General features: G+C 35.8%; 1 protein-coding gene and 1 pseudogene across 7 annotated transcripts; one reads left to right on the top strand and one right to left on the bottom strand.

Annotated features, from left to right (window-relative positions):
- Positions 1-553: 553 nt before the first annotated feature.
- Positions 554-5103, top strand: LOC125189755 (annotated as a pseudogene).
- Positions 5104-12403: 7300 nt separating this feature from the next.
- Positions 12404-16690, bottom strand: LOC125190230 (protein Brevis radix-like 2). 7 transcript variants are annotated; one of them, XR_007170880.1, is made up of 9 exons: positions 16546-16690; positions 16220-16337; positions 15677-16053; positions 14589-14724; positions 13994-14361; positions 13324-13561; positions 12943-13047; positions 12674-12736; positions 12404-12568 (listed from the first exon to the last, which is right to left on the bottom strand). XR_007170880.1 is itself a non-coding variant. In XM_048087476.1 (6 exons), exons 2-6 carry the CDS (start codon positions 16334-16336, stop codon positions 13483-13485), a joined length of 1077 nt encoding a protein of 358 aa, XP_047943433.1. In that variant the 5' UTR covers position 16337; positions 16546-16690; the 3' UTR covers positions 13097-13482. The 7 variants fall into 7 exon arrangements, 1 of the variants encoding a protein (XP_047943433.1); XR_007170878.1 differs by having other exon boundaries at positions 12674-13047; XR_007170879.1 differs by lacking the exon at positions 12674-12736.
- Between the last annotated feature and the right edge of the window lie 6826 nt (positions 16691-23516).

Here is a 23516-nt window from a genome sequence, read left to right as displayed (position 1 = left end):
GCCGCCGTGTTCCCGAAGATCGGGCTGTAGTCGGGGCCATTTATGCCTTGTTGTTTGAAGTGTTTCAATCCGCCATTTACAAAGCCTCCGCTGCCGCAGCCTCCGAGCATCAATTCGACAGCGACAACATCGCAGAGGAATATCTGAGTTTTAGAAGTAATTAGGAATTAATTAGGGAGTGAAAAATCAGAATTAAAAGTCTAATTTGGTCAAAATTGGGTTAAATCCGTTGACTGTTATAAAATTAACGGAACTATTGACGGAGGACCAATTGTGATCCGATTTGAAATGTGCAGGACCAAAAAATAAAAAAAGATAAAGTTTATGACTAAATTCGTAAAATGATCATATGTTCAGGACCAGTTTTAGTCTTTACTCTAAAAACTATATGCTTTTATGAAACCGACTAAAAATAAAAGAGTGCTAGTATGCGAGTATTTTTTAAAATTCGTACCGAAACCACTTATATAATTAATGGCGGACGACGAATGGTTGGATAGTCCTGGTTTCAGAACATGGGCCACATATATGGGCCTTTTGTAGCCCACATTAAGTTAACTGCATCTCTCGCTTTTATCAAGGCTACGATATTGAGTAAACCACCTGCGAATTCCTCTCTTCACTCCGGTTAAGCCCTACAGCCGTCCTCTCCCTCTCCCATTTCTCTCTAGGTAACATTTTGATTATCTATTTGTGAGTTGGATTGATATATCAGGTATATCGAGGAGAATTCTAGATTCCAATAGGTTGTTTATTTTTGCATCGAACAACTAATCTGAGCTTAAGCATTTCGGACAGTGTTTGTTTGTGCTCATTTATACTTGAAATCCTCCAATTAGGTATTAGTTTATTGATGCAGCAATACTCAACTGATTGCGAGAATGTTGTTGATGATGTTAATTGTTTTCAGGTAATTAATCAAGGAAAGATGGGGATCATAGAAAAGATTAAGGAAATTGAATTCGAGATGGCTCGGACTCAGAAAAATAAAGCCACAGGTGAATTACATACCTGATCCTTCTCTGAATATGTAACTAAGCTTTGTGCAAGGAGCTGAGTTGGTTTTGTTCTCTATTTAATTTTGATGCTGACATTCTGTGTGCAACTGATTTTCTCAGAATATCATTTGGGCCAGCTCAAGGCTAAGATAGCAAAGCTGAGGACACAACTGTTGGAGCCTCCAAAAGTATGATTTTTTTTTGTGGGGGTGAAAAAATAAAAGGAATCATACCATTGTTTCATTTGCATGTATTTTTATACCAACTGCTATTTTCTAAGTGTTACTATGCCTTTTGCTAGTCACTTGTATTCTGATAATTCTTCGGTGGTGGGTCAGGGAGCTAGTGGAGGTGGTGAGGGGTTTGAAGTTTCAAAATACGGTCATGGCCGTGTTGCACTGATAGGTTTTCCCAGGTTGGTTATGCATTGAAGAATTAAGATTAACTGCCATGTCATTCTTTTTTATTGTTAGGTTATCTTAAATTATCCCTTTTAACTTCCATACATTTTTAATTTTAAAGGACATGCTTAATTTATTTATTTTTTCTTGTTTAGTGTTGGTAAATCCACACTTTTGACTATGTTGACGGGAACACATTCAGAAGCTGCATCGTATGAGTTCACCACGCTTACCTGTATTCCGGGTATTATTCACTATAACGACACAAAAATTCAGCTGCTTGATCTTCCTGGAATTATCGAAGGTGCATCTGAAGGAAAGGGTCGTGGTAGGCAGGTAATGATATATACAGTGAACTCTGTTATTTGATGCCTAGTGAGACAGAATGGGACATGCATGTGGTGCACTTTTCCTGTGGAAGAGGGAGATTTATCGGGTTCTGTAAAAATGACGATAAACTTCTTGTTTGTCAGGTTATTGCGGTCGCTAAATCATCAGATCTTGTATTGATGGTTCTCGATGCCTCTAAAGTAAGTCCTAGCTGTATCAACTGCTCCTTGGATAGTTCTATATTTTTCTATGAAATTTTTTAACTGCACTTATCTCAGAGTCGTCTGCATTGAAATTTTTGTGTGATGCTTTCACTGTTAAAATAATTGTTTGCTTGCCCTCAATAATGGAGTTTTCCCACCTTCAATCGATCATTTATTGTGATCTCTTATAGTCTTATAATATTTTGAACACATTGCATAGCTTGATGATTAATTTAGACACAAAATACATGGAGTATATGGATAAGAAAAATGTCATTAAAGCAGTATTAATTCCATGCTGATATTTAATGACTGCTGTTGATGGCTTTTCAGGTTTCTGCATTATATGATTCTACAAAGTAAATTATTGACATAATTATTTGCTTGCTTGGTTTTTGTAACACTATTGAACCCTCTATCTTCGGGGGCTTAGTGGCTTACATACATTGTGCGTCCTATATTTCTTTGGTGTATAGAAAAAAGATAATTTTTTTCTGGCATTGCTAGTAGCCTGTATATTTTGTCTGAACTTGCTCCTTTTCTTAATTTACGATCGTGTTTTGCACTTTTGTTTAGCATTTCTGGCTTGGTGAAATACTGAAATTGAAGACTTTGTGGTAATTTGATTTTGTTGTGAGTAATTAGTAGTTATATAAGATATCATTCATCTATCTTTGGATCTAATTTCTTCTTTTGTCCTTCAAAATCTAGAGTGAAGGGCATCGGCAAATCCTAACAAAGGAATTGGAAGCAGTTGGCCTGCGTTTAAACAAAACTCCACCGCAAGTAATGTATTTTCGAGCTTTCTCCTTTGTATCTCTGGTTCTAGCATTTATTTGCAAGCACTACTTAGATCTTATCCGTACACTTTTAGGCCTTGTCCGCCGATCCTTTAGGGAAGGATAAAGCTTTAACATTCTGTACTCATAGCCATGATTCTAGACTACCTAGTCTTGCTAAATGACTAGCCTCTATCCAGACAAGAACTGTAATTGAATAAATCTTTTCTTGGAAGAAGAGTGAGGCATTTCCTCAATGTTTTGACTTCTAGCTTGTCTCATAAGTGATGTTTGTGGTACTTCTTGATGACAGATCTACTTCAAAAAGAAGAAGACTGGAGGAATTTCTTTCAATAGTACATTACCCTTGACTCATGTTGATGAGAAGCTCTGCTATCAAATATTACATGAGTACAAGATTCACAATGCTGAGGTAACTACTACTCCCCAACCAGAAACCAATGTTATCAATCTCGTACGGCGGCTTATGGCGGTTCGCCTAAAAACCGCCACAGGGATATGGCGTATTATTATATCGGATATGGCGGTCAATAATTAAATTAATAAAATAATAGTACTTATATATAATTCAAAAATTAGAAAATAATACAAAATATCATCTAAAACTCTTAAAACAATTAATAAAGCATAAAATACAACTCTAACATCCATGTTTCTTGCATACTGCCCCATTCCTAAATGCAGTACACACGCAATGTTGTCAAATGGCGGATATGGCGGTGCTATGGTAGCGCCATGGTCCTATGGCGTTTCCACCACCGAACGCCATGCCATAGCGCCATGGCGCCGCCATATCCGCTATTTGATAACATTGCCAGAAACCAACATGCCCTAATTTCTCTCTCTTTCTCACCCTCTAACAAACTGAAAAGTTTCTTTGTCTGTGGATTAATTAGAGCTTTATTTTCCTTTCACATTCAATGACGGTTTACGTGGAGATATGCATGCCTGAATGTCATTGTTTTCTTAGTTTAGAGCAAATATAATTTTGTTTTGTACATCTGCGTGATGTATTATCACATTACAAGTTACTTTATCTATTGGAGAGACCTTAGCTTGTAGATAAATTTACATTTTATTTCATCGAAAATCTGTGAATTTGCTCTTCTAAAAGCGCTGATTTTCTTTTAGCTTCTATTAGCTAGGACTATGAGTACAACTTGACTTGTGATAGCACAGAATTGTCATATGGAAAAGATAAATATAATACAAATAATGCCTTAGCACATGACCACCAATTAGTAAACACAGATTAGAACTGCTTAAACATGAACCACAAGAACTCGGCTGGAATATCCTTGTAGGAGAATCTCCTCTTCATGGTTTGTGTTTATAGGGCTGAGAAATGTTGACAATTCTTTTCTACTTCAATTTCACAAGGTTTTGTTTCGTGAAGATGCAACTGTGGATGATTTGATAGATGTCATTGAGGGCAACCGCAAGTACATAAAGTGTGTTTATGTCTACAACAAAATAGACGTCATTGGTATTGATGACGTGGACAGATTAGCTCGACAACCCAATTCAATTGTCATTAGTTGCAATCTGAAGGTATTTGTTGTTTTTTTTTCCCCTACAATGATTGGATTTTTATTTCAGGGTAGAGGTGGCTGCACTGTTGAAGATTTTTGTAATTATTCTCGGGCCTGGAAAAAAGGTTAAGTATGTGCTAGCGTGGGGCACAATGAAGGCACTACCCTAAACATTTGGTCGGGGCTTTTAATGAGCTCTAGGGCATTTGCCCTCCCCCTTTTTATTGTATATTTTTGTCATTATAAATTTTATTTCTTTTAATCTCTCACTAAATGCCCCCCCTTAAGTTCTTAAAATTCCAAAAATAAATTTGCCCCTTCCCCACAAATTCCCAGCTCCGAATTTTGGGCTTAGCCATGCTCTTAAAGATGAAGATGTAGTACAAGTGGTTAAGAAAAAGGTCGGCTATGCCAACCTTGTCTTCTCATTGGTCTTGATGAATACGATAATAATATGTTATCATCAATAATTGTAAGATAATATATGGAATCTAAAATTTTGTTGGGCGGGCAAAAATAGCATTTTTCCCCCAACCCCGGTAATGCTCAAACTTTATGCATATGTTATAGTAGGTTTGCTAAATTAGGATTACATATAAATCATTTTTTTGAGCCTGATGAGCTAGTATTTAAAAAACGCATTTGGATTTACTCATTTTTTGGGTATAATTAATCTGTTTTATTAATTTTAACTCTGGTCCTTAACCGACAAATGGAACCTAAACCCTGACAAAAGAAAGACTACTTCTTGCAAAAAAGAAGATGGAGGTAAAAGGGGGTTTAAATCACACACAACAGGTCCCGTCGATTTTGATCGGGAAAAAAAGGCCCCCTTTTAAGACAGCGGGGTGGGAGTTACCCTAAAAAATTTTCTTATATGTCGGGGGTTTGAGAATATACGGGGGGGGGAATTTCTGGAATGCCCTGCTGAAATTTCTAGATTGCGATTTCTCTACCTGTGACTCAAAATAGCCTTATCATTCACAAAATTTGATGGTTGTGATTTTTTTTTTTAAGTCTTCTAAATGTAGAAGACTTTAGGCGAAAAAATTGGTTTGTTGACAAGTTTTGGAATTTCAGTTCTGGGTTATATTGTTATTGAGGTTTACTATGTGTTTTTTTTTTAAAAAAAATAAAGTTAATGGGTAGAATGGGATGAAAAAGGGAAAAGGGCTTTTTAAAAGGGGACGGGAAAAAAGGCAAAATATAATATAGGAGTGTTACAAAAAAAGGGATCCGCCTTTTTTTAAATTTATTTTTCTTTACAAAATCAAAAAATTTAAATTTAATTTCACAAAAAAATTTGTCCATTTGCATAATTTTGGAAGATGAGTAGTTTGATAAAGCGGTAGTTCTTCCATTCCAATCCCATAGACTAATTCAAATAAATCCGAACTCCCCAGCTCGCTCCATCAAATTCAGCATCCCCGTCGTCAAATTCTCGACCAAAACCTCGTTTTTTTTCATCACTAAAAATACCGAACGAGTCACACCCCCAAAATTTGATCCTTGCTCTTCATATGCATGGCGAGCTCAAGATCGAATCTATGTCGTCGCTGTTGCCCTTTTCCTTTGGAGGCGACAATCTTCGTCCAAAATCACGCTCGCCGGGAAAACTTAATCGACGGCTTCGCTGACGAAGGAGTGGGCTTGTGGACGCGAGAAGACGACGAGTCGTCGGGGAATTTTTTTTTTTAAGGCAAGAGGAGTTTGAAGGGGCGACTTTTCGGAGGGAGAAATCGGCTGCTTCACGCTCTTGTACTTTTTCAGCGCTTTCTTTTTGTTTTCACAATCTGCTCCCCCTTTTCGACTTGGATCCGATCTGCCCTAACCTCGCCAATTTTCCGAGTTCCCTTTCTGAGATGCTCCGCCGCCAAGGATTTGGGTTCCCAAAAGGGGAAGAAAACCCCCGCTCAGTGGGAAACCGGGGCTCCAACATTTCCCCACTGTTGTAAGAAAGTAATGGTGTTAAAAATTAAAAAAATTCCCTCCGTCAACTAAAAGTAGTCTCACGGTGGGTGATATAGGGTAAATTGATAAAATAAAGGGAGAAAAAGAAATATGGGTAAAGTATACCAGAAAAAAAAAATAAAAAGATAATAGTTGAAACATTTCTTTAAATAAAAAAATTCTTTTGGGGGATAACCCAAAAGAATATTCTCCCCTATCTTAAAATAAAGAAAAATTAATAATACGAGACAAACTTTTCATTTTTTGGGCAAGACTATTTTTTTCTTTTTTTACACTTCGAAACAAGAAGACGTGACTATTTTTCGAAGAATGAGGGAAAGGAGGAAACCTGCAGATGGGGCGGGGGAATTTGTCGACCTTCCTCATTAATTTCTTCTTCTATCTCAATGGAATTGATTCAATCCAACTATGAGTTTTCTATCAAAAAGGCGACCAGACCACCCATTTATAGAAATGAGAAAAGCGTGTGGGGCGGAGATCTTTAATGTCGAGAGAAAGAGACAAGAGCAGTCAGGGGATGTGGGATGACGACGTCTGTTTTAATAGAGCTTGAAGAGCACGCTTGACGAGAAGAGAAAGAAATATGCGGGGAAAAAATAATCGGGAATTGTGGACCTTAATTTCCCTTCCATTTATTGGGGTCGTTGAATTTAATCACTAGTTATGAACTAGATGGGTGATGGTTCGTCTATAACACTACTCGTAAAAATATATTCCTCCGTTTCTTCATAAAAAGACGGGGACACAATTTAAAAAAACTAAGATTAATGGAGAGAATACAATGAGACGAAAGAAAAAAAAGAAAGAGAAGAATAGTGTGAGTAAAAGTATTTTTTGCTAAAAAAGAAAATAGATTTTGATCTCTCGAAATCACGAATTTTTGGTCAATTTCCCAAATTTTCAGAACTTTAAAAGTTGTCTAAAATATCAAACTTTGCATTAGAGATCCACAAAAGAATGGGCCACCCCACTCTCCCCTTCCACGCGCAAACAAAATCCATCTCCCCCCAAAGATAAAAATCCACCCGCCACGCGATTTACTCAAATGGGCCCCCATAGGCCCCCGCAATAAAAAATAATTCAAAAACAACTACATTTACGGGATTAAATTTACGATTAAACAAAATTTAAAATTTTCAGACGAAAAATTCATTAATGCATTAAAAAAAAAAAAAAAAAAAAAAAAAAAAAAATTACAAAAAAAAAAAAAAATTCCGTCGCCCGGCCCACAACTCTTCAATTATACCCTTTTTGGATAATAGAGCATCCACGGCCATATCGGATTTTCCCCGGGGCGCCGATTCATCGAGGGGTCCCATGTCGAGGTTGGGGGCGCCCGGGGCTGCCCGGGCTTCATCGTCAGCCCAACTAGTCGGATGTTTTGTCGACGATCATTTTGTGAGATAAGCAGGAATTTTATCGCCGCAGACACCCCACAAACGCGGGGACCCAATTGCCATCGAGACCGGAGCACACCAAATGCGCGCTCCACGCCTCCCCACCCCCCGTTCCGAAAAGGGCCTTCTTGTCATCCGGCCCCGATTGTTTTCACAAAGACAGTCACCATGGTATATCCCATCCCCCAAGATGCTCTTTCATGCCGTGCCGTGGGGCCAAAAGGGCATGGGCCGATGCCCCGAATTTGAAGAGGCGACGAGTGAGGGTGTTGAGGTCCCCAACCCGGCTACCCCAAAAACGATGCCGGGTCCACATTTAATCCCCACTTCGAGGATCATCGTGGGGTTCTTTCCTTTGACCGGCCGGGCCCCCTTTTCCGCTGGATAGTTCTTCCACTCCCAATGCATACAATCTATGCGCCAACATCCCGGGAACCATGCCGCCCCCCCCAATCCGCCCCGATCCCCAATTGGGGGAGGGGTTCGGACCCACCGAAAAATTTAATCACGCCTCATAAAATCGACATTCCAGAAGCGCCCCACCGGGGAGGTACCATCCCCCATGTTTTTCGGCCCGAGGCCAACCGCCCATTGTCGCGGGACTTGGGGGGTGGCTTGTCCGCCCCATCGCCGGGGGAAAAAGATATCGACGCCTTTCCAAAACCAACGATACGATAAAAACTCCTCGCTTCTAAAACGCCCCCGAAATGTTTGCCGGAAATCGCGGTCCGGGGCGGAGCCCCCAAAACCCGATGTGCGCACGGATCCCATCAATCACCGCCGGGGGGTGGGCAACCGGGGGGGGCGAAGGCCGATCGATCCTTCGCATGTCCGCCTTTGCTCCCGGGGTTTATGTGCCCCATTTCCCCGTTCATTTGCCGTCCGTATTTTAAAGATCCCCACCACTACCACCACCGCTACCACCCGCATTACTCATCGCCGATGTTGCTCTAGCAGAAAATTTAAAAAAAAACTCGTAAAACAAGTGGTGCAAATGAAAATGAAAAAAGAAAACTAAAATCGCGTATACATAGAAAACGAAATTGGGGGCGATTCCGCCACAAGGGGGGCCGACCGCTTTTCCCTAAAAAGGGTAGCCCAGCCATTTTCTCCGATTCTCGGCTGGCCCGGGTTTCAATAGTTCGAACCGACGTTACGACGGAATCCAGCCCTATTGTGGGTGTTCTTACATTTGTTATTTTCCAGGTGGGGCAACCATATCTGGCTTTTTTTTCCTACTTACCACATACTTAAAAAAAAGGTCTAAGATATCATAAACGTTTCACGATTATCCATAAAGAATAAGTTTTGGAAAATAAAATGTAATGCTAGTGATTTTTTAGACTAATACCCTCTTTCCCGGCAAGAACACTTTGCTTAGCCCCGGGTTTTTGGATTTTGAAAAGTAAAAGAAAGGGGGTGGAAGTTTTAAAGAAGAATAAAGAAAGATGAATATTTTAATAGAGGGGAAAAGTTTAAAAGTATTAAAATAAAAAGTTCCCAAAAAAAATGTGTCATTTAGTTGGGACAAAAAGGGAAACGTCATTTTAAAAGGGGATTTAAAGTTTTAGGAAATATCATTTTGATCAAACTATATAATTTCAGGGTACTATTTAAAAAGAAGTTGACTCATTTAAGAGTAAATTTCAAAATTATGAATCCATTATAGAGAGAGGAGGTATAACTTTTCTATTTTAGAAATAAAATTCCTTAATGTAATGATATGAGATCTTTTTTTATTGCCCAAGGTTTTTTATTTGAACGTAATGCCTAAAAACGGGTTTCTTTTTCCCTTTTTTTTTATTATTTTTCAAAAGAAAGGTCTGTGCACGAGATTAAAAATGTGGGAATGAAATTATTGATGAAATCACGAAATTATTGCCTAAACGGACTTTGTTGTAAGTACGGGGGAGAGAATAGAGAAAATTATTTGATCTAGTGATAAATCTTTAAAAAAGTGTAGTTGCATACGAATCCACTGAAAATTATTTCATAATGAATATCGAAATAATGTAAGACTGCATTATGTCCCTTTTTAAAAAATTGTTCCCCAATCCTGTACAGATAAATTGTTCCTTTGTAACAATGTTTTATTTAGGAGTAAATGTCAATTTTGATCTTAAACATGCCCAAATCCAATTTTCTAAAATATTTCATTTTTAAAAAAACGGATCCATAAATATGAAATTTTTTTGGCTTTCTTTTTTTTACGGCATAATTTTTTGATGGTCAACCGTCGAAACAATTTTAACCGATTGGGCTTATTTAAATTATATTTTTATTTTATTTTTATTTTTAAAATTTAAAAACAAAATTGAAAATGAAAATGTAAAATTCAATTTAAAGATGTCCCCTTTTCCCGGGGGGGGCCATGCTAATTTTCCCCATCATTCCAATTTTACGGAGTCCCCAAGGGAACATGAAAACAAAAAATTCAAAATTCAAAACTAAAAAAGTTTTTGATATTTATACATATATAAAAAGTTTTTTTCTTTAAAATATTTATAAGTTTTGGTGTTTTTCCAAATATTTATAAGTTATAAAATATGGATATTTATGGAGTAAGGTATAAATTAAAATTTTACGAGTTTTTGGAGTTGTTGGTAAAAATTTAAAATTATCTATGATTGCAAAATTATTTATGATTAATAGATATCTAAATTTGGGATATTATATTCAAATGTCAAATAAATTATGAAACATATGCAAAAAAAATTTAAATTTTTGCTATATTTTAATATATTAAATCTATTTATAATTATTTATATTCTATTGTTATAAATTAATTTAAAAATTGATTGGTTCATTTTAAAGAAATGTTTTTTTTATAAAATGAAATGTATTTTTTTAATTTTTTCCTTTATTTTTTTAGATATTGACTTTTAAGATATTAATATCTTTTTTAATGATAAAACGATAAAAAAAATTATTTCATTAATTTTTATCAAATTGGGTGGAAAAACACTTTTATAAAACCCTAGACTCCATTAATAATTTTAAATTAATTATTCAGTTTTTAACTTTTTCTAAAACTTATTTATCATAATTAACGTTGAACTTTTTAAATTTTTTTTTTAAAAAATAGTAAACTACAAAAATGCAAGATTTTAATATAAATATTTACTCAAAAAATGTAAATAAGGCCCAAAAAATTTTTGGCTACTAATGGGTGGGGTTTAAATATTTTGTTTTATATTTTTTTTCTATAAATATCGTATTTTCATTTCCTTCGTTTCACCCATTCTAAATGATACGGGGTTTTACCCTTTTTTCAATATTTTTGTTCAACCTATTCTATCCATTTTTTTTTATAATTATTATATTACTAACAAAGTATTTTTTAAAAGGAAGGAAACGAAAAACCCTGGAATTAATAACTATGTCAATGGAGAAAGAACAAAGCGGGGGATATATAATCCCGTGAGAGAGAGAGTGAAAGCACACCAAGCCCAGACATGACCGTGGAGAGATACTCATGGAGAGAATGAAATAAAAAAAAACACTTTTAAACCTATTTTTTTGATCATTCTTTATTCTTTTTGAGTTAGTTTTAATATAAACTTTTTTTAGTGTTTGTTTGTTTTTTTTTTTTTAGTTTTATTTTTTTAAGTTTGCTTAATAGATATTTTTTTAAAAATTTGACGATAATGCTTTTCATATCCGTAAAAAATGGACGTAAATGACACGAATTTCATATGTTATGGACCTGTTTTTCAAAAAGTGAATGATTTGGACCAAATTGGTATTTCGAGTTTCGACCATATATTTAAGACCAAAATTGACCTTTACTCTTTATTTAGTCATTTTAAGGGGCACAAAATCGTGCAGATTAGATTGTTATATGGTCAATCTAATGATGACATGATCGGAACTCGATCGCACCCAACACGGACTCGTTAATGACATAATATATGGATTCACATGACACAAACCTAATTTACATGATTAAAACTTGATAGTAAATGATTAAACCTAATTTTTTATTTGAATTTACACCGTAAAAACTCAACTTACATTATTTAAATCTAATTTACATGAACCTATAGAATAAAATCAAAGTATGATTTTTTTTAAAAAGTAACAAAAATAATTAAATAATAATACTACCTTCGCCCATAAAAAATAGACTAGTTTTACCATTTTTGGTCATCCATTGGTCATCCACCAAAATTAGACCAATTTCTAAATATGGAAAGTTTTAAACATTAAAATACTACTCCCTCCGTTTCAAGATAAGCGAGTCATATTTCTTTCTGGATGTCTCACTATGAGTGAGTTATTTTCCGTTTTAGCAAAATCCTCTCTTACTTTATTTTTCACCTACTTTGTTCTCTTTTCACTCGTATACTTTTTTCCTCTCATATTTTACTCTCTCCGCTTTAACTATTTAAATATCAATTCTTTAAATATAGTGCCCAAAAGAAGTGCTTCGCTTATCTTGGGATGAAAGAAGTACTAATAATGTGGACCCTATAACCTACTATCACTACTTCTCTATTACTTTTTCTCTGTCATACACAACTCTGTCTTTTTTTTTTTGGACGGGGGCGGTATTATTTTTTAGCAGGTTATCCAAACTCAATCCAAAATTATTGGATTTCTAACCGGTCAACCTGATAGGGACATGAACGCAATTAGGTTCAACCCAAAGTCAATATGTGTTGTCCCCAAAATTATTAGCCATACTCCATTCCTAGATAAATGTCCTCTGATGTCAAAAATGGAATATGTTTATCTCGAAAAAGTTGAGAATTTGCATTGAAGAATATAGTAATTTGTAAATTTTGACATTAATTTAACACTTACGAGGGCACAAATTTTATATATCCAGATGTGACACTTGTTCTATGATGAAAAGAGTATATGAAAGAGATGGCACCATGCAGAGGAGACAGGAGCTTGCCCAGTGGACTGTATGCACAGCTTGAAGAAAATCCTTCATAAACATCTCAGATTCAAGAGGTGAACTTCAACATAAATTCTACACAAACTTAAGATTCTAAAAGGGACCCTTATTGAGAGAGAGGGTTAGTTCAAGTACCATCACCAAAAAGAGGCACAGCGGGAATCCCGAGAAACAAAATTCCAATTGTACCTTACCTAACTACAAACATCAATCGAGCGAAACAAAGCAGCAGACATTCATCAATCCAAATCACTCAAAAGAAGACACCCTCTGTACCTCTCATACTCACACAATAAAGCGAAACTAGACAACTAGGACCATTTCAATACTTTATGCACAGCCAACAAAGTACTAACAAACAATATCAGTGAAAGTCATAATTCAATATTCCAAAAAAGACTAACCAAGTGGGAATGTGATCCGAGGCCTAACCATTGCCCGTTTTCTTTTTCTAAGTTGGCAGCGCTTTGTGTTCGCAGCTTATCAGCTGTCTATCTCTCCTGCAATGTCTGTCGAGAATGTGTATATTGATAATAGCATATTATAAATACATGTATGTGTAAAACTTAGACACGTTGATGAATTGAAACATGAGATCCGTACACAATGATATCTACAGGTTCAAGACTTGACATGACATGTGTTGCTGATATGCCACTAACTAGAAGAAAAAAAAGATATGCCACTAACTAGAAGTAGATGCCCATAAATATCCAAAAAAATTCATGGTGTTGTGTAGGACAAGTTCCAGCAGACCTTATAGTTATCTGTGCCCTGATCATTACCTTGTCTTAATAAAGGTGATTTCAGAAATTCAGCAGAGCAAGTTGAAATTTCGACACACTGCAACCCGAAGTTTACAGCACCCATCCATAGTTTAGTAGCTATTGGTTAAAGAACTCATGAGAATGGTAGGTGTATCTTCCTACTGAGTTTGCCAAAAGTCACAAGTATTGCTGTTGAATCCTCAATCTGTTCTCTTCCCACCACAATCTTGCTTGCGATTCTCCAAATATTTCTCGGCTGCATTCATCATTTACAATGTCAGAAACAAGCAATGATGTCAACCTTTTCCGATTGAGTCAACCTTTTCTATTTTTTACTATACAGTGGACAAAACGGATCCAAATTACTTATTCCATACACTACAAGGGTAATGAGATGTAACATTTAGATGGTGCATAACATCCAGAAAAATTTGATATAAAAGTGGGACTAATAAGTTTCCAAATAAACTCTCTAGTATTGGGATCAGCAATGGGATCAGAATAATGTGTTGCCTTTAAGTTTGAAGCTAAGAAATAGTACTTATATAAATATCATTTTAAGTGACAAGTCTTCCTTTTGTGGAAGCCAAACATTCATAGCTTCAGTAATATATGACCTAGAGAGCAAAATTGGTTCTACTTCTCAAGAATCCAAGAATTACAGGTGCTGCTTTAAAGGAATGCTCACCTGAACCGCACTCTTTTAAGCTCTCGAGCACCATTTGGAAGTATTCTGATGGTAATGTAGACTCCAGGCACATCTTGTTCAACCCACTCAGTCTCTAAATCACTAGAATTGCTTGCTAAAAGCTCTCCAGAGTGATCAACTTCCCTTGATGAACTTGAACGTGAAGAAGCAACAATTGATGATGTCTCAATCTTTGCAGCACTAGCACTGGAGACTTTTGGTGTTGAATTAAGACCACCAGAATCGTTGTACTCGTGAGATTGCAATGGGTGCTGTTCGGGCAAGCTCTGACAAAAGTGATGAGGAAGACGCTCCTTGCTCAGTCGAGGTGTCTCAGGGGTATCATCCATGGATTCAACTTTTGAAATCTAAGGAAAATGGATCACAATTTCATCACTTAATGATAATTCCTTTGAAAGGTGAATCCCACAGTATAGTCACTAACAATAAATATAAACAGCATATATTGACGAGCGCACAAACATTAGAACTGAAGAAAGATAAATATTCAAGAAAGCAGCAGGTTAAATCAGTTGGATCATCAGCATTGTCACCATTAGTTACATAAGTATAATTCGCAGAAAAGTATTATTACCTCATCTTCTGACCGAGGAGGAGTTGGTGCTGGTACTGCATGACGACTGAACTTTTGGACGTTGTATAATTCTATTACTTTATCCTGGTTCTCCGACCACCAGCGTTGTGCTTGCCATTTGTTAAATATCTCTCGGCTGGAAAAGTAATCCAAGAAAAAGGAAAAACGAGAATCTTACTAAACAAGTACTGTAGTATTGTTAAAATCCTCAATATGGAAAAAGCAGATGAAATCAGGCCATTCTTGGGAACAAATAAAATAATACAGCAGTGAATGTAGAAACCAAACATGCTCAGCAGGTAACAAGTTACACTAATGATTCTCATCTTAAGGGAATCTTTTGAATTTTTGTTAAGGCTCCAATCAAGCACTTTAATGCTAGTCAACAGAAAATTACCAAAAGGGACTATCCAGCTTGACTCTTTGTGGCATTTTTATTTTTATTTTTTTTCACTCCTTTCTATTTAAATCTTATAGGTGGCTCTTTTTATCTATCAGTCAATCACCGAAACTGGAAAAATCATCCCTTGGAAAATGATCCTCAGTTATTAATAATCTCTTATGGTGATAGTACAAAGATCTAATAATACGTTTTAGTGATTTAGCCTTCAGTGCTATCCCCTTTTTTCCATATCCCACCACTTTTTCCAGGAAGGGCCACCACCATATTGGAGGCTAGTGCAATTCATAGTGGCTCTCATGCCCCAATTCAGTTCAGCCACATTACTTCACACTTAGAAATCTCAAATTCTCCAAATAAATCAAGACAAGTAGATAACCACTAACTAAGATCAACATCACGGGCACCAGATTAAACATTCCGTCACTCACGAAGATACCACATGTTCCAGATATCATGTCGAATTAGATTTCGGAAAGCACTGTTTGTAAACCAGCAAAGAAGCACCATCAAAATCACAAATCGATACTTAAGATACTACAGTGAACAGCCAAGTCAGGCATAACTCAATAATTTAACTTCATACCAATATACAAACAGAATATGTTTCACAGAATAATGATGCTTATTTCCATAAACCAGCCTGTCATATTAATTCTGCTTCACAGCATGGATAATTGATTTATACCTGAATCTGATCCTCTTAATATCATTTCCACACTGTGGCAGTGAAACAAATGTAATCAACACCCCAGGCTCAACCTGTGCAACCCATTCTTTTGGCTCATCTTCCTCCATAAGAACAAACGCCTCGCTTATACTGCTAACTGAAGCCGGTGTGGTATAGCCACTAGAGAGGGCCTTCAACTTGGCATCCATTTCCTTTCCCCAAGGCCGTGGGGTGGACTCTGAACTGCCAGCTCTTTTGTATGAGCCATAAAACCTCTCTGACACTGAGCCAGCATCCGAGTCCAAGTAATTCTGGCCCTTGCTGTGCCCTGACGAACCACCACAGGGCTTGCAGTTCCTGTATGCACCAGATGCCTTGACAGCCATGTCCTTGATCTAAAATATTCATGTTGCAAATTGCAATAAAAAGTAAATACATCAGATGAAATGTATCAAAGGATCAAACAAAACAGGTCCCAATGTCGTGAGAGTTCAAATACAAAATCAAAAATTGAGAGACCTTAACTACAAAGCTAACAAACCAGTTTCAGTTAGTGTGTACTTGTGCAGTGAGGTTTCTGATGGCCTTCTTGGAGGTAGGAGTTCGGTCGTCCTGAGGCAGCTCCGAGAGAGATCCGGCGGCGTTGGGCTGCTTCGAGCAAGCTATGCACGTCAACATCCTATTGCCAAAAAAATCAAACCGAAAATGGAAACAGCCGACGAATTCAGTAATTGAAACGCAGTCTCTGTCTCCACATTGAAAAATACTAGCAATTTCTAAGCCGACTCGTGGAGGAAGAATGGGTGGCGTTAATGGCCAAGTGCAGTCATAGTTTCTGACGATTTAGCTATAAATAGTAAGTATGCAGCATGTGACTAATCCATTACCTAGCTTTAAGCAACAGCTCTTGATGGGAGATTGACTCAGTGAGTGCAGCCAAAACCTCTCTCTCTCTCTCAGTGGAGGTTTAGTTTGGCAATGAAATACAGAGACACGGCGGCAGTAGCCCAACAATATTAATTTGTGATGCGTATTTTCATAAATTTTGTTATTGAATTTTTTTTCAGCGACCACAGAATTCAGTTTTATTTAATTTGTTATTACATCACATCACTGATTATTATTTCAAGATGATAATAGTGTGATTATAAAGTCCTAGACGCCGGATATTGTTATTCATCTTAGGTAGTCAGTCAGGTATTGTCGCTGGTGGAAAAAATTTAACAACTTATTAAGTCTGTGATATTATACGTCAAATTGTCAAATTTAAAGTTTGTGAGAAAAAAAATAAAAATAATTTCGTGATAATAGGCGTGAATATTCCTATTATTTTCACTAATACTACTATTCTTTATTTATGAGTATAAGTTTGAAGTGATGTAATCAATTGCTAACTAATTACCAATCTCAAATTGAGACCAATTTTCAACCATTAGATTAGAAGATCTTGTGGTTAATATAATGTCAAGTGTAATATATTTTAAATTTAAATAATTATTAATTAAATTAAAAGGGTATTAATGTCAAATCCTATATGTAGTAATTATAACTAACTACTTTCTCTCTCCTCAAAATCATCTCAAATCTTTAAATTTACGTAACTCTCTCAATTTAAATTATTTTTTCGCAAAAAATATATCAAATTAAAGATAATTTAATAAGGATTCCAACGAGATCTCAATTGCATATGTTCCGACGATGTTCGGGTGATGAAATTTGATAAATTATATTTCAATTTTAGTACATGTTGATAAGTAGATTTTTCAACAAATGCAACAAAAAATCTCAATATATTTTAGGCAAAATCTCAATATTATGCATGTCCAATCTCAATAAAAATGTGTTGATATTTTCTTGTCCTTGTGTTGATATTCTAATGTCATATTGTTGATATTTGTAATACACAATGTTGATATAAAATAACACTCACGAAAATTATCATATGATAACATAATGATGATATTACTCTTTTGTTGATATTTTGTCTACTATTTATTGAGATTTTGTGAGCTTTAACCTCATCCACTCATTTTAAAATTCAAGGGTGGAGATTTAGTCTTGATTTTGGATTAGGATGCTAAAATCATTAGAATAGGACCATAAGTTTGAATGTTTAATATCGATATAGGATAATGATAATAAAATATTATACAAGTAGATTTGAATTGTTAATAATTGCATGATATTAATACCACATTTATTCCACAATCATACTATTATAAAATTAGAAGGGAAGAGGCGTAGTAAAAATAACTACACAATAACAGAAAGTCATCCCCTATTTGGATTTCTTACTTATTTTACTAAAATTATCATAGTATTTTTAAATTATTTAATTAAACTTCAAATTATTGATTTATATCAAAAAATTCCAAATTTAAGTTGCGGGTTTCTGGATATGTGATGTAGCTCGTCATTTTTAAGTATCCAAGCACAAAATGACATATTTTTTGTCATGTCATCTTTTTCAGTTGTTAGTGTATATGCTAAGAGCATCTACAAGTGGACGGGTGACACTCAATGAAGAGCGGCTCCAGCTCAAAATGCACGAAGCACATGTCGTATAGTAATTACTCGTCAAGTGACGATGGGCAATTCGAGCCTGGTGATGAGGTGTTGGGCCGGGGGGCGGTTTGCGACGTTATCCGATTGGGACAAATGCGTCAAAGGCTAAAGGCAGGGAACGAGGTGGAACAAGCCAAGAGCCCCCCGCACCTCCCTCCGTCGATATGAATATCCTATATGGCTATTGGCTGGGAGTCGTACATGCTGACAGGACCCATATGACGCCAAAACGATTGGAGTCAAATATGTTCATTATTATGAATCTCAAGCGTTATATGGGCATCCATATAAAATTTTAGGTATGTTTTATATAATTTTAATTTTTAGAATTTTCATTTATGTAAGTTTTAGTTTTTAGGAATTTTAAATATGTAACTTTCAGTTTTCTAATTGAAGAAAAGTAGTGGAACTCATAAATAGTTAAGGAAATAGATGGAATGTTGTTAGTTTTATCTCTGAGTAAAAGAGTGGGTGAAAAGTGATGTGAAGTCATAAATTGAAAGGGTTGTGGGTAGCCTAAAAAACAGTGTAATAAAACCTAATTTCCTAGATTAATGAGAAAAAAACATTTATTACATGGTTTTTCATTTAGCATTACTATTTCCGTCCTCTATTAGGAGTCTCATTTGATTTTGACACGAGTTTTAAGAAATATGAACTGTATAGTAAAAGTGAACCATGAATCCTAATGGCAGACGGAGAGAGTATTTGTTAATTCAATTCATAGAAAAATAATGGATAATGGAACAAACAATCTTTCTTTTACATTGTAGATTGATCGATAAACTCATGATTACAAAAGATATTTTGTCAGTACCTTGTAGAAGTAAGTAAGATATTAATTCTCAACCTAGCTAGACGTGGAAAGTCTAATATGAGTAGTTGTTTGGTGTCGATTTGAAGTCACGTCCAATCTTAGATGATCAATGACATTCGAGTGTATCAGTGTGATATAACACTACATGGATTATGTTGAGATATATACTTCTTGCCATGTAAAGATTCCAGTAATTATTTATTTATAAATCTATATAATTAATATTGAGTATTCAGTGTATGTGCGTAGGATTCACACCATTGTCCGTTGCCTACTCGTCGAAAAATTAAGTATCACAGTTTGCGTAAGAGATTCATCGTTAACTATTATGGATAATTATTTGTAGAAAAATCTACAGGCAAACTCTATTTTTTTTAATCCTCCTTTCTGATTGAGCTCCGAGTAAATTCAGAAAAATATCAACCTTTTGTAAAAGTTGTAACATCACTAGACATAATATGAAAGATCTATCATGTGAGCAATAAAACAATTAACAATGTATTGAACGATATAAAATTTGTTTGACTGTGGATATTGTATCACTTGTATATGACAAAACTATTACTACTCATCTAGTAAAAGATAAAGACCTGATACGTGTATAACACTAAAAAAAACTACTAAGTACTTATTTAGGGACAAAAATTGAGTCACAATTACTAGTGTTTGAAAATTTTTAGGACATTTCTATTTTGTGATCTCTAATTTTAATTGGAACATGTGTTGGTGATTTAATTAGACACACAAATTAGCATTCTTAATAGCATTAAAAAGTGTCCTTATCCGATATTTTTTGTTGCAGGGTAACAACAATATTAACGTAAGATAAAATTTCAATAATAAAATAAAAGGTGGCAAACATTAAAATGATATCACAAATTTTTATAGACTTCATTGTAATACAATATACTCACATTTATCGCAATTGGTAATTATAGTAAAGGCAATAATATACTCCCCACGTTCAGTAAGAATATGGACTCTTTCCTTTTTAGTCTGTTCCATAAGAATATGCACTTTCCAATTTTGAATATTTTTTCTTCCTAATGAGATGAGACCCATTCTCTACTAACAATACTTTAATTACTTTTTCTCTCTACCTCTCTCTTATTTTACTAATTTTGCATTAAAACTCGTGGCAAAACCAAAGTGCATATTCTTTGTGGACGGAGGGAGTAATCCTTTTATATGGAACTAAATTCGATATAATAGTCTAATTTATTTCTCCATGATTCAGGAGACTGATTGGAGATCTCAGAGCATCCACAACCCCGGGCCGGATTCAGGCCCCAAGTCCCTTCCACGTCATCATTCTCCTAAATTTCAGTCCCAGGCCACAACTCCTCTAACCCTATAGCCACATCCAAGCCACAACTATTAAATTGCACTATTCACAATTTACAACCTATTTTACGCATGAAATAAAAAATGCCGAACAATTTAAAACACGAAAAATTGAATATTATACAACATACAAAAAAAAACATTAAAACATAATGTCAATGCTGGAAAACGTTGGTGCGTGCCCAAATTTCTTCAATTAGATCCGCTTGGAGGCGAGTGTGTGCTTCTTCTTCTTCTTCTTGGATTGCGGGCATCGCCGCCTCTAACATTCTGACCATTTGAGCTTCGATTGCTCTTTGACCACCACAGCGAGGAAGCATTTTTTACGGATATATTTTGCGAGTGATATAGTATGAGAGGGAGAAAAATGATGTTGAATAGATATAAAAATGGAGTGGTATTTATAGATAAATTTTCGAATTAAAAAAAAATAAAAATTCAAAATCGGCCCGGGTCTGGCCCGAACCCCCTCTAACACTTGGCAGGGCTGCGACGAGTCATGTCCCGAGACAATATAATGCTGAGACGAACCGGACGCTGAGCGCGGCCCCGGGACGTGACTAAAGGTGCCCACGGTTCAGGAACTGGCGGTTACGGTTCGGAACCGGCGGTTACGGTTCGGAACCGGCGGTTCCGATTTTGAAAATTCTTGAACCGAAACCGAACCGCGAGGGTGTTTCGCGGTTACGGTTCCGATTCCAAAATTGCCGGTTTCGGTTTCGGTTTCGAACCGGCGGTTTTTCGGTGGTTTTTTACGGTTTTTCACGGTTCCGGCTTGGTTTCACAGTTTTTCAGCGGTTTTTCGTGGTTCCGGTTTGGAACCGCCCGAAACCCGCGGTTCCGACACGATTTCAGTTCGAAAATATTTGAACCTGAACCGAACCACGGTTCAAAAATCAACGGTTTCGGTTCGGGTAAATTCTCACGGTTTCGGTTCGGAACCGTAACCGGCGGTTACGGTTTCGGTTTTAACCGCCGGTTCGATAAACCTTGGGCAGGTCTAGACGCGACTGCCAGGCCGGAAAAATGCTCCCTCCAATGCGCTGGGCTATGGGCTGGGACCTAGGTGCGGTCCGGCCCGCAACGTTATGAATGCCCTCAGCTAGGGATGTCAATCGGGCTAACCCATTCGGGTTCGGGCCAATCCACTCGGGTTGCCGAGCTATTTGGGCGCGGGCTATTCGGGTTATGGATTTTTTGGGTTATAAATATTCAACCCTAACCCTAAACCGCCGGGTTTTAGGCTAACCCATCGGGCTATTCGGGCCTAAAAGCTTTCGAAAATAATTTCTTGTATCAAAATTTTCTTCTATAGAATGATTTTAAATTTTAGATACTTTTTTTTTTCTTTTCAGTTAGAATCATATAAAATCTTCATATTTTCATAGTATTCTACAATAATATACTTGGAAAGAAGCATTTCATCTCGATCAACTACAACATAAATTAAAGCTTGTGTTCGTGTCATTATTTTGGGCTTTTGGCATTGTTCGCAACTAATTATTTGTGAAAATTAAAAATCATAACTTACATGAATCATTATTAAAATGATAAATATATTAAGATTTTGATGAGTTATTTCTTAATTTTGTCTTGATTGGCTTTGGTGGTGGTAAGACACTAATGACAGATGATGGGACGGTGGAATAATGAGTCGAGAAGGAACTTGAAAGCTGATATTTGGGATCGAGTGGAAAAGTATAGAATGAAGATTGAATAAGACTAATGATTATGTGAGGATTCAAAAATATAAAAAAATCTAAACTTAATAATTTTAATTAAAAGTTGCAATCCATCGCGCCGACCCGCAACCCGTTCGGGTCAACCCGTTTAACCCGCCAACCCATTCGGGCTAACCCGTTTAGCCTGTTTTGTATTCGGGTAATAAAATTATAACCACAATCCGCTCATTTTACCGGATTGTTCGGATCGGCCCACGGATTTCGGATTGAATTGACATCTCTACCCTCAGCTCACTGTATACGTTTATGAGTAGTTGCACTTGGGTCCCGGCCCGTAGCATTATGGATGCTCTCAGCTCACTATATACGTTTATGAGTAGTTGCATAAAATTTATTGATCCATGGGTCCCTTACTGCGTAATAAGTTTAGAAAGTGGCATCTTCTACGAAAATCATTTAACGTGGATCTCAATAATTAAAGTGAACCTAATTTTCGACGCAATATATTTAATGATGTTCTGGGCATATACTATTTCAAATTTGAATAGTTTATGATTTGAATAACATTTATTTCATCTATTACTGCAAATTCAATGTACTTTATAAATAGCATGAATTTTGTAAAATTGTTTGACTATTGACTCTGTACAAATCCATTGACGTTATAATTTTGGCAAGGTTATAGAAAAAAAACATGTTTCTTGTGTCGTGGGGGCGAATGCACCTTGCTGTGACAAGGGATATTACTGTACTCTATTTTTTAAAATAATATTTATATTAGTACATTATTATCCATTCTTCTTATATAATTTTAATGTATCTATGTATCCCCTCTTAAATCGACAGAATTGTTAATACAAATAGAATTATCAGAATAGTTGATGATTTGAGAATTATGAAGCTTTGATTACGTTAAATTGTCGTCATTGTTTAATGATGCTATGATTTTTTTCCGAGTACTCGTGTTGGATTATATTTTATGATGGTTATATATCATTCTTTTCATGAGGAAGAAATATGGAGTACTAGTGTTCATGAGCAAGAAATTCAAGATGTATAGTATTATTAATTTTATTTAATTTGTTAACGAATAATATTCTAAATAAGAAATTCTATGTGCGGCACTGTCCTATAGTATAGTAATTCTTTCCTAATTATCTCTAATTTGAGAAACATGCTTTACGAGTCATCATATTCAAATTTTTGATGTCAAAACTTTTGAACGCATGACACAATTTTGCAAAGTCTAGATAATTTAATTCGAAGCTAAGGTAATAAAAAATCAAACAAGCACAAGTTTTTCGTTAGTAAACTATAATTAGTCCTTATAATTTTATTTTTACCGTACACGTTGAAGAAAAATATGAAAGACCAATAATGGAATCTCTAATATATGAGAAAATAATTTAATTACACTAAACAAATTTGTTCAACCTTAAAACAAGAAACT

Source organism: Salvia hispanica, chromosome 5, assembly GCF_023119035.1.
Source record: "Salvia hispanica cultivar TCC Black 2014 chromosome 5, UniMelb_Shisp_WGS_1.0, whole genome shotgun sequence".
Lineage (NCBI taxonomy): Eukaryota > Viridiplantae > Streptophyta > Magnoliopsida > Lamiales > Lamiaceae > Salvia > Salvia hispanica.
Note: the sequence above shows the minus strand (reverse complement) of the source record. Positions and strands in the feature narration are given on the sequence as shown.

Coding starts and splice junctions, on each gene's coding strand:
- LOC125190230 (XM_048087476.1), bottom strand. CDS start 16,336: ATGTTGACGTGCATAGCTTGCTCGAAGCAGCCCAACGCCGCCGGATCT. Junction 16,054..16,219: donor TCAGAAACCTCACTGCACAA/GTACACACTAAC, acceptor TGAATATTTTAG/ATCAAGGACATGGCTGTCAA. Junction 13,562..13,993: donor CTTAAAAGAGTGCGGTTCAG/GTGAGCATTCCT, acceptor TGATGAATGCAG/CCGAGAAATATTTGGAGAAT.